At 44.7% G+C, this 16,135-nt stretch overlaps 1 protein-coding gene across 1 annotated transcript; it reads right to left on the bottom strand.

The window, feature by feature from the left end:
- Positions 1 to 5,849: 5,849 nt before the first annotated feature.
- On the bottom strand, positions 5,850 to 15,994 carry LOC103091806 (TATA-box-binding protein). The gene is made up of 8 exons (XM_032947575.2): positions 15,451 to 15,994; positions 13,576 to 13,731; positions 11,176 to 11,321; positions 9,896 to 9,983; positions 9,664 to 9,755; positions 9,087 to 9,254; positions 8,244 to 8,338; positions 5,850 to 7,300 (listed from the first exon to the last, which is right to left on the bottom strand). The coding sequence occupies exons 1-8, from the start codon at positions 15,502 to 15,504 to the stop codon at positions 7,221 to 7,223; spliced, it is 879 nt and encodes a 292-aa protein (XP_032803466.1). The 5' UTR covers positions 15,505 to 15,994; the 3' UTR covers positions 5,850 to 7,220.
- Positions 15,995 to 16,135: the final 141 nt, after the last annotated feature.

A 16,135-nucleotide genomic window follows, 5' to 3' on the forward strand; every position in this document is an offset into this window, starting at 1 on the left:
CACATGCTGCAGAAATTGGCAAAACAGACACGTGATAATGATGGCACCGTCTATCAATTAGCTCACGGTCACCGTTGAGGCTGTCTCGTGTAACTTGCCTTGCCACTCAAGTCTCCAACGCTAACGATGATTAAAACATTGATTCTGCTATCTTGAATTAATTTTGTGGGTAAAAAAAAACTAATTTGGTGACTTTTTTTTCTTAACTGAAGTTGGCACTCGATAAATTATTTAGAAAGAACCCCGCTCTGGTGAAATCACAGTTGGGTACAAACTTGATTTGAAGCTTTCGTAACTGCAGGAATCCATACTCTTTGGTTCTTTCGGTAAAGTGACGTTGTGATTTGTTTTATTGTATTTCTACCTACGTGACTTTACCGAAAGAACCAAAGAGTTCGGCACAACGCGTTAATTTTTGTAAAACAAATAATGTAGTAATTTGTCATCCACATGCGGTGGGGGTTGTGTGCGGGATGGTAACGGGAGACACACACGCCCCAAACTCTGTTCAAATGCCTGTCACCACTCAGATGTCTCGACTCACAGGACAGGCTGCTAACCGCTGCATCACCGGCTCCACCCCCTTCATGTTTTTATATATGCTCACTGAAAATCGTGAAATAATCCAGATAAATATTCGAAAAACACAGGCGTTGATGCATTTGTGGGGAAAGTAATCTAATGCTAACAATGAGAACGAGTGCCTGTTATGTTTGTTTCCTTCTTTCCATACACGGTGGCACATTGATCTACGGAGGGAATGTATGTTGACCTTCTTTCGCACCGTACGTAGCCAACCGTGCAAATCGGAGGTGCGGGGGAAGGACAACTAAACGTGGTGTGAGAACCGTGATTGATAGGCATGTAAATTAAGATGCATTGCACTATCGTTGTTTTGGGTTAGATCGCGTAGATATACCATCCGACACAGCCAAGTAGTAAGGTTTGTCACGTAAACAGAAAATGTCAATTCGTTATTGGGACAGCCAAATCTGGCTGTCGCTTGATGAAGCTAGTTGTAATTACTGGTGAAACGTCGTACTCAGATTGCAAATGTTGTGGCTTGGCTCTCCAAGACATTGGTGTAATGTACTAGTGTAATGACTTGACACACTTGTCTTGAAATGGTTTCTTTAATGTAGACACGTTCACTCGATCAGGCGGAGACCCCACTGCAACAGCCCCGTGTCTCCCACGCCTCTCCCTTATATACCAACCGAGGCCACGCCCCCCTTCCCGAACCTTCTCGCTGGCTGTAGACCGCTCACTCTAGACCAGGGGTCGGGAACCTATGGCTCGCGAGCCAGATGTGGCTCTTTTGATGATTGCATATGGCTCGCAGATAAAACAAAATATTCTCACTTGTTTTAATCCATCCATCGATTTTTCACTGCGCATGTCCTGTTCAGGGCTGCAGGAGCAATTGTCCATTATTTTAATTGGATGATACTGGCCTACGTTTGCCGTTGCTGGGTAAAACAGGTAAACGCCCCCTTTTGAATCAGTCTGAGACTGCGTCTGCTCGGTCATTAGCTCAAAGCTAACCCTTCGACGAAGAAGATGGCGAAAAGAAAAAAAGACGACGAGTATCGTACATTTCAGGACGAATGGACCGAAGAATTCGCCTTTGTGGAGAGAGCGGGTTCTGCGGTGTGTCTAATTTGCAATGACAAAATTACATCGTTGAAACGGTCGAATGTAAAGTGGCACTTCGACACGCGCCACGCTACCTTTGCATCAAAATACCCTGCGGGAGACAGCAGAAAGAAAGCGTGCTAAGAGCTTCTGAGCAGGGTGCAAGCTAGCCAGCAGCAACTCCGCGTATGGACCCGGCAAGGTGACTATAATTCGGCTAGCTTTGCTGGTTCTTTAGCAATAGTGAGGAATGGAAAACCATTCACAGATGGCGAGTATGCTAAAACGTTCATGCTGGATGTAGCCAATGAACTTTTTGATGATCTTCCGAACAAAGACAAGATAATCAAACGGATACAAGACATGCCTCTGTCGGCAAGAACTGTTCATGATCGTACCATCGTGATGGCAAACAAAGTGGAGGAAACGCAAGTGAAGGACATAAATGCAGCGCCGTTCTTTTCTCTGGCTTTGGATGAGTCAACAGACGTGAGCCATTTGTCGCAGTTCAGCGTGATTGCAAGATATGCTGTTGGTGACACACTGCGCGAAGAAAGTCTTGCTGTTCTGCCATTAAAAGGGTCCACAAGAGGTGAGGATTTATTCAAGTCTTTCATGGAGTTTGCTCAAGAAAAAAGTCTACCTATGGATAAACTTCTCTCAGTGTGTACTGATGGTGCTCCGTGTATGGTGGGGAAAAACAAAGGATTTGTGGCGCTTCTCCGTGAACATGAAAATAGACCCATCCTAAGTTTCCATTGCATTATACACCAGGAGGCACTTTGTGCTCAGATGTGTGACAGGCAGTTTGGCGAAGTGATGTCGCTGGTCATTCGTGTGATCAACTTTATTGTTGCCCGAGCCTTAAATGATCGCCAGTTTAAAACACTGCTGGATGAAGTTGTAAATAACTATCCTGGTCTGCTTTTGCACAGCAATGTGCGTTGGTTGTCAAGAGGGAAGGTGCTTAGCCGTTTTGCGGCTTGCCTGAACGAAATACGGACTTTCCTTGAAATGAAAGGCGTCGGGCATCCTGAGCTAGCCGACACCGAGTGGCTCCTCAAGTTTTACTATCTCGTAGATCTGACTGAACATCTGAACCAGCTCAACGTGAAAATGCAAGGCATTGGAAATACAGTGTTATCCCTTCAACAAGCTGTATTTGCTTTTGAAAACAAGCTGGAGCTTTTCATCACGGATCTTGAAACAGGTCGTTTACTACATTTTGAAAAACTGAGCCAATTTAAAGATGCATGCACAGCAAGTGAGCCCATTCAAAACCTTGATCTCCACCAGCTAGCTGGCTGCACATCCAGTCTCCTACAGTCCTTCAAAGCACGCTTTGGAGAATTTCGTGAGCACACTCGTCTTTTTAAGTTCATCACCCATCCAAACGAGTGTTCACTGAACACAGCCGACCTGAATTACATCCCTGGTGTCTCCGTCAGAGATTTTGAAGCAGAAGTGGCTGACCTGAAGGCCTCAGACATGTGGGTGAATAAGTTCAAGTCACTGAATGAAGATTTGGAAAGAATCACACGACAGAAAGCGGAGTTGGCGAGCAAGCACATGTGGACAGAAATGAAAAAAACTCCAACCCGAAGACCAGCTGATTCTCAAAACTTGGAACGCGCTTCCTGTCACATACCACACACTGCAGCGTGTGAGTATTGCTGTATTGACCATGTTTGGATCTACGTATGCATGTGAGCAGTCATTCTCACATCTTAAAAACATCAAGTCCAACCTACGATCACGTTTAACGGATGAAAGCCTCAACGCTTGCATGAAGCTTAACCTCACCAAGTACCAACCCGACTACAAAGACATCAGCAAATCCATGCAGCACCAGAAGTCGCATTAATGGTGAGTGTTATAACAACATTATTTAAAAGAATAAATTCAGAGGCTTATTATACTGACATTTAGTTGAATTCACTTTTAAAATATATTATATGGTTCTCACTGAAATAAATTTCCAAATTTTTTGCTTTCATGGCTCTCTTAGTCAAAAAGGTTCCCGACCCCTGCTCTAGACCGCTCGCTCCACCAGCAGACTCCACCGTCCTCTTCCGTCACCTGGCCACGCTCCTATTCTCGATCATTCCCGTAGCCACCAGTCCCTTCGTACTGAAAGCTGACACCCGTCATTACCTCCAGTGGCCACTAGTCCACTCACACCGCAGGTTGGCTGTCATTACACTAAAAGGCCATCAATTTAGTACCTACGCAAAAATCTGTCAAAACTTGACCACTCTCCCTGTACGCACGCGGACGTTTTACCCCCCTCCCGAATCCTAAAGAACGGCCGATATTTAATCCACGCAGACACGACCAAGGATGAATAATATTAACGTGTTTAAGCAACAGATAGTCCACCGCCGGACTATCTAATTTGAAGGCCAATGCAAACAAATTATTATCGAGGCTTCGCCCCCCCCCCCCCCGTTGCCTATGCGTACGTAGTCAGTAGACCCCCATACGCAAGTGTACACGCGTACGTACTAAATGGATGGCCCCTAGTAACTTGTTTACCGTGACAAACCTGACTAATTGACTGTCGGATGGTGGCGGGTATGACACACGTATGTATTTACGTAATCTCAACCAAAAAAAACCTGTATTATGGATATTAGTCGCGAAAGCCTACGTGTTAAACTGAAAGATGCATGGATTCATCGATTTAAAATTGATTCCAATGCTCCCACCACGCTGCACTTACCAACTGCGTGCCACCGGCTTGCACGCGTACGCCCCAGTGTGATGTACTCTGTTACTGCAAACCTCTCCACGTGCTTTTTAACGGGAGCAAATTACAGTACGGTATTTACTACTTTCAAGTGTCATATCTGGAGCTTTCTACTCTTCAATCCGAAAAAAGAAACATTTAAATTCCTGCAACATACTATAGGACAAATCATCATAAAACTTAAGACGCAAGGCGCTTTGCACAATTGTGATCAATCAAGTTATAATTCAATCTAGATTTGAAGTTTTCGTGACTGCAAGGATCCACTCTTGGGTTCTTTCGGTAAAGTCACGTAGGTATAAAATAATTATTAAAGCAGTGAACAATTCAAAACAAGGACCCGAAAACATTTTGGTTTGCCACCAGAGATTTATTCACAACTCCATCATCATTGCATTGTCTCCTTCAGCCTCTGCAAATGACTATGCCGCGGGCGAGAGCATCTTAGACAAATCCTCGATACTCATTGCGCGGCCTCGTCACGGCTCTCCACGGGCTCGAGCCGTGGAGGCAACCCACCTTCAGAAACCACAGCTCTTTGACACCTTACGTTACAAAACCCTTTTAGGATCGCTCATGCCCTAGCCTCTTTGAATCATTACAATTCGGCTGGATTCGATGCTATACCACCGACACTCTTGCGATTGGCAGTTCCATTCCAATCCCAGTAAAACTTTTTTGAAGTCAATTAGTACCCAACTGTTAGAAATGTACTTCTGCTCGTGCAATACATAAAGGTGGAACAGACAATCTAGAGTCTGTGAATTTATCAGAAATATTTGAAAAAGAAATAGTACAAAAGCAATGTTTATATTTAGGGTCAGGGTTCATACAACTCAAGCCGGTGAGGCTTTAGATCATGGCCAACTGTAAACAAAAAACAGCCACCTCAAGTTCAGTTACCTTTCCAGATAAGAAAAATGTTCGGTTCCTTAAATCACCTCATCAAAAAACATTTGACACTGGTGACTCAAAAATCAACCCTCAAAATAAACTCCGAAAACAGAAAAAAGGCCCTTGGTTTGGTTTCCAACTGCATATAGACAAGAAAGCAACACTTACAATTCTAAAAGTTTATCTTCGACCCCCAAGCGGGTTCCTCTTGGTGCAGTACGATCACCTCTACTTTAGTTTTTTACATTTACATAAATAATGTCGACACAAGATTTATATGCTCAGAAATGCACTTGTATGCAACAGATGTGATCATACATTCAACCTGCCTCTGGGTAGTTGAAGTTCAAAATACATTTGAATTTCACTCCAATCCTATTCAACAGGATCTCAATTAAAACTTCTCCTGAAAGCAAGTAGAAATAAATTTATTTTCTTTGCCGCGAGTCCCCTGATCTCCGATCATGGCACAATTTCCCTAAGCACAGTCTCTAGCCTCAAAAATGTTAAATCCTACAAACATCGGGGCATCTGACTCAACGCTCATTTGCACTTCAGCACACAAACAAAATCACAGATCAAGTTAGGTTTATTATCACATTTCTCATTCTCCACTCGCAAACACATTGTTGCAAGCACCTTCATTGCCAATGATTATGGTGTAGTGATTGACAAGTCCGCTCACAGCACCGCTCTGAATGGCTTAGACACCATGTGCACGATTCTAAACAAGGGCCGCCGTTCTTGAATGCGATTCAATTCCAAACCACGTTACCTTTCATTGTTCAGACAGAAAAATAAATTGGTTTGACATGTTTTCAAATCAATCAAGATCTACTTGTACGTTTACCTGGTGTGCTTATACAGAAAATACTCCGATGTACGTCTCCCCCTTCTAAGTCGTTTCCCAAATACGGTCATTTTATTAATAGCACGGCCCAATTTGCGCCATCTCAGCCCACTTCCATGACCAAAAGTTAGCACGAGATTTGAAGAATGTTCACTCAAGTATGCAGTGCATTCTGGAAACAACCCATGTCGCTTCTTGCAGTCAACATTTATTCCCTCTAAATTGGATGTGACAAACTGGATACTTTATATGGTATGTCCAAGAGCAATTGTTTTATGATAGTGCTATGTTTTTTACATTTGATATGCTTCGATTTGTTTTGCATGCTTGAGAGTTGTGTTCAACTCCGTTACGCATTTCAATTACTCTCTGTAGAACTGTCGATCTCTTAGCTCTGCATGCTCTCCTTCTGTTGCAAGTATGCTGAAATGTACTCATTACAGGTTTCTTTCAAAATCGACGTGATGTCTCACCTTGTGAAAAAGTGATTGCATCTCGAGTCCCACGTGAGAACACTTAAATCTCTGTCCAGATAGCTTGTCAATAACCTGCTGGTAATACTGCCCCTTATAGGCACCACAGCCAGTACAGCAAGCAGGCAGGCTTCAAATCTACCTGTGCGTAATAGGTATAGGCAATGTTCTGATGCCTTCGTATTATTTACAGCAATATATTGGAAGAGAATGTGTTACAATGAGTTTATTAGTAATTGCAGGCCTATTACACTGTCCGAGGAGTGAGGAACAAAGTTGATTCCACATGATGCCACAACATTCAGTCACACTTGTTTCTTTGGAACGTAGGCAGAAATGTAAAATTAAATTTGAAAACAAGTAAAAAAAGTCTAAAAAGAAACAAGTGGCAAATAAACATCCAAACGCTACCAGTGTCGGAAAGCTAAACCCGACGTAGGTAGCGTTTGTAAAATGATCGCTAACGTTGTCTTCATATTAAAGTACAAAAGTGTGTTATAGACAAATGTACATCCAGATCCGATCTGTAGGCAATACTTAAAGCCTCCATGACTTGTGCTTGACAGATCACTGGTGAGGAATTCTGGGTTTTTATTGTTTTCGTCCCAGTTGATTTATGTTACGTTGTTTTTCGAAAGCCCTTCAGAATAGGGTAGATGTTTTCAAAGGCTTCGTAGATCTCCCCGCGTACCTTGGCACCTGCATGCATAAAACATTGCAAGCAAAATACGTAAATAATAATATAAACTTTAAACTCGTTACACTTCTAGATATGACCGTATCTCAATACTTTAGAAGTGGAAACGACAAGACAAATTCTGATATTAACAGTGAGATACTGCAGTGTTAGAATATTCCGTAAGAGAGAAGATAATAGAGAATTCAACACAGGATGTGTAGAGCAGAGAATATGGTGAAGGGAAAGAGGTGGGAATAGCAGAACCAGAGAGACAAAGATGGCACATATACAAAAGGATCATAAACAATATAAATGATGGGTGATCTTTATTTCCATGTGTGGCAGTCATGTTTAGGATATATTGGGCACCAAGTCTAGTACCAGACCACGCTGGTGGACATTAAATACATTGCGCTCATACATTGTCCCACTGGACGTTGTGAACCCAACTTTATTTCCTCCAATATTTTTTTAGAGCGCCACCAAAAGATGTGAAGCGTATGATAAAGTTCAAGGAATTTGACAAAGTTTATTAACTTTACCAGTTAAATTACTCGATTGTGACATAGCTTTATAACTATTTAGAATTACGTGCTTTGGTACAAGGTGGTGTAAAATAAATACAATACTATTAAATGTATTTATCATTAACACTATCTTATAACAGAAAAATGCATCGTTGTTTAATGTTCTGAGTGGTGATGGTCCTTCTGTAGAGTATTGACTAACAGTTTGATACCACATTTTACATTATTGAAAGAGATATTGCCAACAGTTTGGATAACACAAGCAAACTACTTTCAATTCAAGGAAACCTTGAGAGGATAAACATTTATTAATTTTAAAGTTCACTGCACTTATTCGACGATAAAAATGTAGTGTTTGCAAGGCAGACATAATGCACACTTTTCTCAAACATAATTAGTATCAGAACACCACTTCCCAAACCATCCCTGGCATTACCTGTGAGCACCACCTTTCCAGACACAAATATGAGCAGCACGATCCGAGGCTTCACCATGCGGTAGATGAGTCCAGGAAAGAGCTCCGGTTCGTAGCTATGACACACCAGTGGAAAGGGGACATATTTTAACTTTAACATGGGCATTATTATTATTTTAATATATATACAAAACATCTCTGCCTATGCCCTAATCACCCATACATTTGGTCAATCTTGTTAGATTTTAGAAGCTAAGCAGGTTTGAGCCAAGATAGTGCTTGGGGGGCCATCGTGCACAAACAGGCTGTCATCGAGCTTTGCGGGGCTTTGTGGCGGGCAGCAAAGGGCAGCGCAGCAACATATTTTGTTGTACTGTACTCTCAAACTTCCACATCTATGCCCCCCTGCCTTCACTCACCCACGTGGTGAGATTTTGTCAAGTAAGCCCCATGGCCCGCACAGGCTTCAGGAGACCCTCATTCAGCAGTGAATCAATAAAAAAAATTGTACATGTATAAACACACACTTGTGACACAGGGGAGGAGATCCCAGGGACGAGCGTTATAAATAACATGAACCAAGGACAGTTAATAATCTCCAAGGGCAATTCCAATTATTCACAAATTCTCTTATCAGGTTCTGTAGTGACCCCATGCAAGACTCCATCTAATTGTTGATAAGCAGGTTAGGGTTACATTCTAGAAAAATCGACAGAAGCTAAGCTAAATTGGCCATCCAGCTTCCTGCCAATAAACGAACCGTTTATGAAGAGTCCTCCACGATGGTGAGTCAGCTGACTGTTCACCAATAAGCATGGAAAAGCTAAGCTCTGCAAAGGACTACGGATACCAGTGACTGCTCACCTGCTGAACTGCTGGTGTGTAAGCACCAGCCCTTCCAAGCGGATAGGAAACTTGACATCGCAGCTGCCCACCATGTTCTGGATCTTGAAGTCAAGGAACTTGGCGGGGAATCCCAACTTCTGTACCACGCGTGCGTACTTGCGTGCTGCCAGACGGGACTGGTCTTCACTGCAAGCGTTTGTAAAACCACAACCACAGATAGCGGAACACGCATTAGAATTCGCGGCGAGTAAACTCCTAAGAGCACATCAGTGCTATAGATGGGTGTCCCTCAAACGCTGGTCCTCACAACTCTTCACAGATCACCTTTTAAAGTTTACCACTCGTTTCTATTCATTTGAAAATTAAACAACTGCACACTATATGCACCTGATGGTTGGTAATCATGGACAACTATTGCGGGGTGTCAAAGACTGAAGTTTGATAAACAACGTTCGAGATAATCCTTAAAACGCGAACGTTCAAATGGTATGCAGATACATTGTTTTCAAAAGACTGACAATATCGCGGGTGAGCAGGTTTTGTGGATAATTTCATCATAGACAGACACATGACAGGTGGCGAGGCGGAAGCATACCTTTTGGCACCTGTGCACACCATCTTGCCGGAGCTGAAGATGAGCGCCGTAGTCCTGGGTTCACGGATCCTCATGATCACCGCGGCAAAGCGCTAGGGAAAACACCGCAGGCCGGTAGGTTAGTGCCAACGGGGCCAAGCTGCCAGGGCTTCACCTGATCCATGCGCCACGTATAACCTAGTTCCAGGCTGTAATAACCACCAACTCAAATAACCTTATCTGATATTTGTACCTTGGGATTGTACTCGGCGTTTCTCGCGTGAAGTGCAATTTTCTTCAAGTCCAGCTTACAACACAAGTTGACTGTGGATACTATATTCCTGGTAATGAAACAAAAAACAAGATATAGGTGAGCATATTTACTACCATTCACAAATACTCTTAAATGTTACCGACATAATTAAATTAAAATATTGAATAACTGCAATCAATTTTATGAAACGATGGAAATTGCTTGCGGTTTTACATTCAACTCTTTGAGGAGCATGCCACGTATATGTGGCCAATTACTTAACGAGCATTGTGTACGTGGGAGAAAAGCAGGAGTGCCCAGAGAAAAGCTCACAAATGAAGAAACACTCCGAATCAATCTCATACACAAAGGTCTGTAGTTTTCTGTACTACCGTCTACTGGCCAACCTCAGCCCAGAAGATTGGGATCTACCGTTTCTTTCCATCCACACTGCAGTCAACAACCAAAAATTGAGACGCGAAACATTTCTCGCTTCCTCCATCTGTTTGTCCTCAACTTTGAAACTCCCTCCCAGTCTCTTTTCCTAAAACGTGCTCAATTCAAGAAGTGTAAGCTCCTAGACCATAACTCATGAGTGATCCCCCTTGTTGGCCAAATTGCATGACAGGCCTTTTGTACTGTCTTCAGCAACTGTGACAAATAAATATATACAATTAAATAAAACACAGAAATGCATACACGTGCATGATAAGAGTACACACAGCATGAATCTAAAACTCGCATGTACAATATCCACGACAGTAACATAAAAGATGCCATATTTGCAGTCACAAACAATCCATACATGCAAAGATGCCACCTTTACAGAGGCCTATACCCCTCCTGTTTCACTTCCCCCCCGCCCCTACCTCTGACAGTGCACACCAAATTAATGGATCCAATGAATTCAGGTTCTTATTAGTACCGGCACACACACAACCCACATTTGGCCAGCTTCATTGAACATGTGCTCAGTGGGGTTGTCTCAACAACCACATTGTTAGGCTAATGCACCAATTTTCCCGACATTCAGTGACGCAGCAACATGCCAACTATGGCCTTTGAGGCCACTACGTCACTTCCAAATCCATTTGACCAGCAACAGAACAGAAACCTTATGTTGAGCAGACACCAGATGAGGTAGAGGGGGGTAGAGCAGAAGAACGGTGTTCTGGATCCCAGCAATATTTCGCTTGCATCTTAAGCATAACAATTTACATTCATAACTGCAAGTATTACTGTCTCATCGGGATATTGAGCCAGGGTGCTGTGTTACGTACTGTAGCTGTGGAACGATACCCGAGCTCTCAGAGGCCGGCGTGATGGGCGTCATGGGAGTCATGGGCGTCATGGGAGACTGGTAGAGGGGGGCGCAGCCAGGCAGGGCTGTGGTGGTGCTGCTCCCTTGTGTCTGGTAAACTTGCATCTGTGTGCCAGACAAGGGAACAGCCGAAACCCTGCTTATTGGTATCACGATGCTGCAATAAAGTCAATCTTGTACATGCTAGTACTTATAACAACATCAAAAAATTAAGTCATGTGCTGAAGTGCATGCTTGCCAAATCAAACATAAGTCAAATTTAAATACCGTGTCATAGCCAAGACTCCGCTATACATGATGCTTGCTGATTTTTTTTCAGGAGGGTCATGCCAAGATTGTGCAGGAGGGGGTGCCGATTGCTATGTACAGGAGACTCGATTATCCGCGCTAATGACGTGGAGGACAGCCGCGGATAATTCAAAATTGTGGCTAATCCAAAAATATTAATTTTCTGCGGATCTCTATGCCAAAAACCACACATATAGGTGTAGAGGAGTAGAATGGGGAAGTGGCGTCACGTGTGCCGTCCAGTGCGATGTCGTCACGGGATGTGACGTCATGCACTCGGGTCAGCAGAATGACGTCACGGCTCCTCAAGTATAAAGGGGGGACCCCGTGACATCAGCGGGGTCGTAGCTGGAGAGTAGGGTCCGAGAAGGGTGGAACGGGGAGCCAGGGGCAAGAGGGTAGGGATAGGGGAGAGGGCACAGTGCCAGGCTAAACGTGGCTGTGCTCCTCGGTCGGCCGTGTTGGCTGATCCCACGGCCGGCGCAGAGGAGACCGCACAAGGCAGCCGGCTGTGTCGGGACCCAGCCCGGGACCCCTAATCCCCTGGGAAGTTGTTCACCCCCGTGTACTGTTAAGATTTGTAATAAACCTAAGGCGAAAGCCCTTAACTTACCTCAGCTTCCGAGCGAGTCGTCGGGAACTTCCCAACATAGGTATAAATTACCAATCGACGCACATGCTCAGTGATAACACTTTCCTGCTACCACGCATAAGACTCGGCCTAATAAGTGGACAGCAGAGCCACGCCAATCAACGTCAGCAAACTCCGCTCACTGTTGTAAAGCTATGCAATTACTGTACTGAAGAGGCGATCACATGGATTTCGGATTAACCGGAGCACATGTATGTCCGGTTTAATTACATTACTTGTTACAATGTATAACTGTTTTCAGATTATTAATTTGGGCTGAAGGGAAAATCCACGAATGATAAATTTGTCAAAATCTCAGGTGCGCGGTTAATCTGCAAATCGGATAAACCGCACGCGGATAACCGAGAGTCTACTGTATATTTAACTCAGAATTTATGGGTAACTTTGCCCATGACACCGACACGAGGCACCCTTGCGAATGACGCCACAGGATGTTTCACGTTCACCGAAGCAGACGGCGCATAATATTTGGTTAATGCTACGCGCAGTAATAATCAGGGTAGCTGCTCGATTGGAACCATGAATCTCTGCAACAAGTGGAAAAAGCGCTACCACTAGACCTCTATAATGGAGTTATGAGAATTTATATTTAATAGCAAACGTCAAAGCAAGTAAACAAACAAGCACATGGCCAATATATACATTACACCAAATTATATGCATTATCAGGTAAAAGAGTTTTAAACAGATATGTTAGCAAATAAAAAAGATATTATTGAATTGCACCCATTCGATTTTGCAAACATCTGCGAAAAACTTGTCAGCAAAGATGTGTTGCTTATCGTGTTACAAAATTATGGAAAAATACATATTTTGGGTCTGAAAATTATGGGTTTACAAGAGTTAAATGTGCTTTGCAAATGGCAGTTCAATACAAATTCCTACATCTCCATCTTTTCCACCATAATGAGATAAAACTATATAGGCATGATTTGGGAATTGGTGGAAACCCCTTTATTACCATTTTGGTGGAAGAATGACCAGATCCACTTCAATTACTACCATTGGGATATTATTCTTCAATATTGGCTGAAACAGTCTTTCCATTAAAAAAAGTTAATTCACATTTGTAAAAACATTTTCTTTGTTGGTTATAAGACACAGTCAGATGAATGTGTTGGCAGCAAATCTATTAACACCGGATTTTGGTAGAGAATAATCAGGCCAGTGAAGAAAAAGTAGAAATGACAATGTCTGCCACATATTGGCAGAAACTCCATTTAAAAAAAATATCTTCACACTGTGAGAAGGTCACAAGTTGAAATTTCGGTCGGCGACAGACGTAACCAATCACCCCACCGGGATCACTAAAAAGAGTGCCACTTAGTGGCAGGGCAGCGTTTGTTATTGTCAACGGTAGCTTCTTAACAAGCATATTGCAGGTGCCCATGAATAGCTGCACTCAAAACACACTCATACCTGTGAGGCTCCAGTCTCTTGCTGCGATGTCCCAGCCTGGGGCTGCTGCTGATCGTCCGCCATGCCCATGGAGGAGCCCTGCACGGGCTGTGGGGTGAGGCCCGTCCCGTAGGGCATCATGGGACTGAAGAGCGGCATCCCAGGCGTCATCCCACCCTGCCCGCAAAGCGCACACCCATTAACACGCACAACACATTTGGCCTGGTCAAAGATGTGTTTGTTGTATGATGTTAACCACCAGCAACATAAAATGGAAGGAAAAAAAAACAGTTACTTCCACGTTTACAAAACATACAAGAAAATTGTGCTGATTTGTTACCAAAATATAAGCACATACAAAATGGCATTATGGAAACTGGCTGCATTGTTGGTAATTGTTTTAATAACGAATTGATAACCGAAAAACCAGTGCGTTCATACTAAAATTACTTTTGGGCATTGCTCTTCACCGCTAGCAGCGGTGGAAAATTCACATCACAATTCTGGGGGTCAGTATTCTTTTTCGTAAAAAAAAACAATATTTCTGCGTGCAGAACAGCAGAGGCTTCCATATTCCAACAAGCAGGGGATAACTTAACAATGACACTTGTGCGAAGCTAATTGCACCTTTATTCTTTTTTCACGAACATATCCGAGCCAAGGTCCTCACGACAAATTAGGAGTGATCTTTTTTTTACCCAGCGATTTGCTGTGCCGACCCGGAAACAAACCGTGGCTGAACCACCACAGCTGCCCTGTAACATCTGCAGGGAATTATACAAAAAAAGCGTCTTCTGATAAAACCCAGATATTAAAGCCCGTGACATTAGGCACTGCAACAAAAACATTGGAAAGCACCACACTTCGCTTGGCCCAACATGACCGCACGTTCTCCGGTTACTCGTGCTGTACAAATAGGAGGTTTTCAGCAAATAGCTTCTGTGTAAACACAAATGCTATCGCGTTTTGGAAGCATATTTTCTGCGCAATGTCCTTGCAAAACGGGAAAAGGCTGGGGCGTTACCCAAGCATGCAAGACCATCGGGAAACATCGGCCTTTCTTTCACGAGTGTAAATAAAAAAATAAACTTCAGCTGGCATTCCAGGAATTGAACATGAAGGTGTTAGTCTTCAAGCTCGGTGGTAGCACGTCTGTCTTCATGTGAGACTGGAAATGAATGACGACTCTCTTATTCATTCGGGAAGTCACTTTGAGGCCATTCCTCAGCGAAAACGACGTGAACACTGGCAAATGGAGGCATTTAAATATAAATATGAGGCAAAAGGCTTAAGCTTCCACATGTTCAATAATTCAGTGTTAACAGAATGATTACCTGCAATAAGACCATGTGAATTTCTGAATGGATTTCGCACAATCAGCGCGTTCACAGCTCTACTTTTTCTATACGCGTTATGTCACATTCACAGGGTTACGAAAAAAATAATGGGGCCAGATTATGAGGCGGAAAGGTTCAACAAGTTAATGTTGTTAACCAGGTGCGAACTCAAGAGACCAGGATAGCCTGTTTGTAACAGTGAGAAGTGGAGGTTAATATGCAGAGTTGCACAAGGGAGAGCAGCAGGGGGAAACAAGACGGGGAGATTCACAAGAGACACGTGAAGACAGAAGAGATAATGGGGGGGGGACAGTGGGAATCCCGTACGGCGAGGGAGACGAGCGATATGGGACAGGAAAGATGAGCAAAGAGATCTGAAACAGCATACAGACAGGGTACATGATACAGACAGAACACACGATACAGGAGGGCGGAGGGATAGAGGATCCAGGAGATACTGGACAGGAGGTTATGAGCCATGCGAGAGAGAACATGAGCCTGAGAGGACGGGCGAGATTGGGAGACACGAGACGGGCCCTGCTTCAGGCCGCGCACGCACCTGCTGCGAGCCGAGATTGGGCGAGAATCCCGGCATGCTGCCCGACGAGTCCATGATGCGCGGCGTTCGTAGAGGGCGCCGCGCGCGACCAGCGGGGCCCGGGCGAGGAAGCGACGGCGGCGCGCTGCCGAGCGGGGCCGGCTCCCAGCACAGGGTGGGGGGGCCTCAAGGCCCAGTCCTGTGGGGGAGACGACTCGGTGGGATTCAGCTCAGCGAGACTCGGCTGGGTGGGACTCGGCAGGTCTCAGCGGATCTGGGCTCAGCGGGCCGAGCCGCGCGTGGGCTCAGCTGGATTGGGAGGCGGCTCGGCGGGGCTCGGCTCAGGTCAGGCCAGGCGCGGGTCTCCGCTCGCCGCGTCTCGCCGCTCACAATTCCCTACTGCGCATAGGCGCGGCGCGCTCTGTGCCGCAGCCTCATTGGTTCGATTTGTTCGACGCCGAAGCGCGCCGCCACCAATCGCGCGCGAGAGCCCGTGACTGTCCGCGCGCGCACTTGCACGCGCGCGGAAGGACCAATCGCGTGGCGCCCCACCACGCGTGCGCTCTACGAGATTGAATCGCGGGGCGGGGGCTGAGAGAGCAGGATGGGGGGATCTCCTCCCCCTCTTCCTCCGCTACCCCAGCCGTGTGACACGTGACCTCGTCTCGATTCAGGCCCCGCCTCCACAATGACGGGGCGGGGCTGA

This window comes from Petromyzon marinus, chromosome 6, assembly GCF_048934315.1.
Source record: "Petromyzon marinus isolate PM22_M1 ecotype Great Lakes invasive population chromosome 6, UKy_Petmar_22M1.pri1.0, whole genome shotgun sequence".
NCBI lineage: Eukaryota > Metazoa > Chordata > Hyperoartia > Petromyzontiformes > Petromyzontidae > Petromyzon > Petromyzon marinus.

Coding starts and splice junctions, on each gene's coding strand:
- LOC103091806 (XM_032947575.2), bottom strand. CDS start 15,504: ATGGACTCGTCGGGCAGCATGCCGGGATTCTCGCCCAATCTCGGCTCG. Junction 9,756..9,895: donor ACGCCGAGTACAATCCCAAG/GTACAAATATCA, acceptor TGTTTTCCCTAG/CGCTTTGCCGCGGTGATCAT. Junction 8,339..9,086: donor ACACACCAGCAGTTCAGCAG/GTGAGCAGTCAC, acceptor GGTGTGTCATAG/CTACGAACCGGAGCTCTTTC.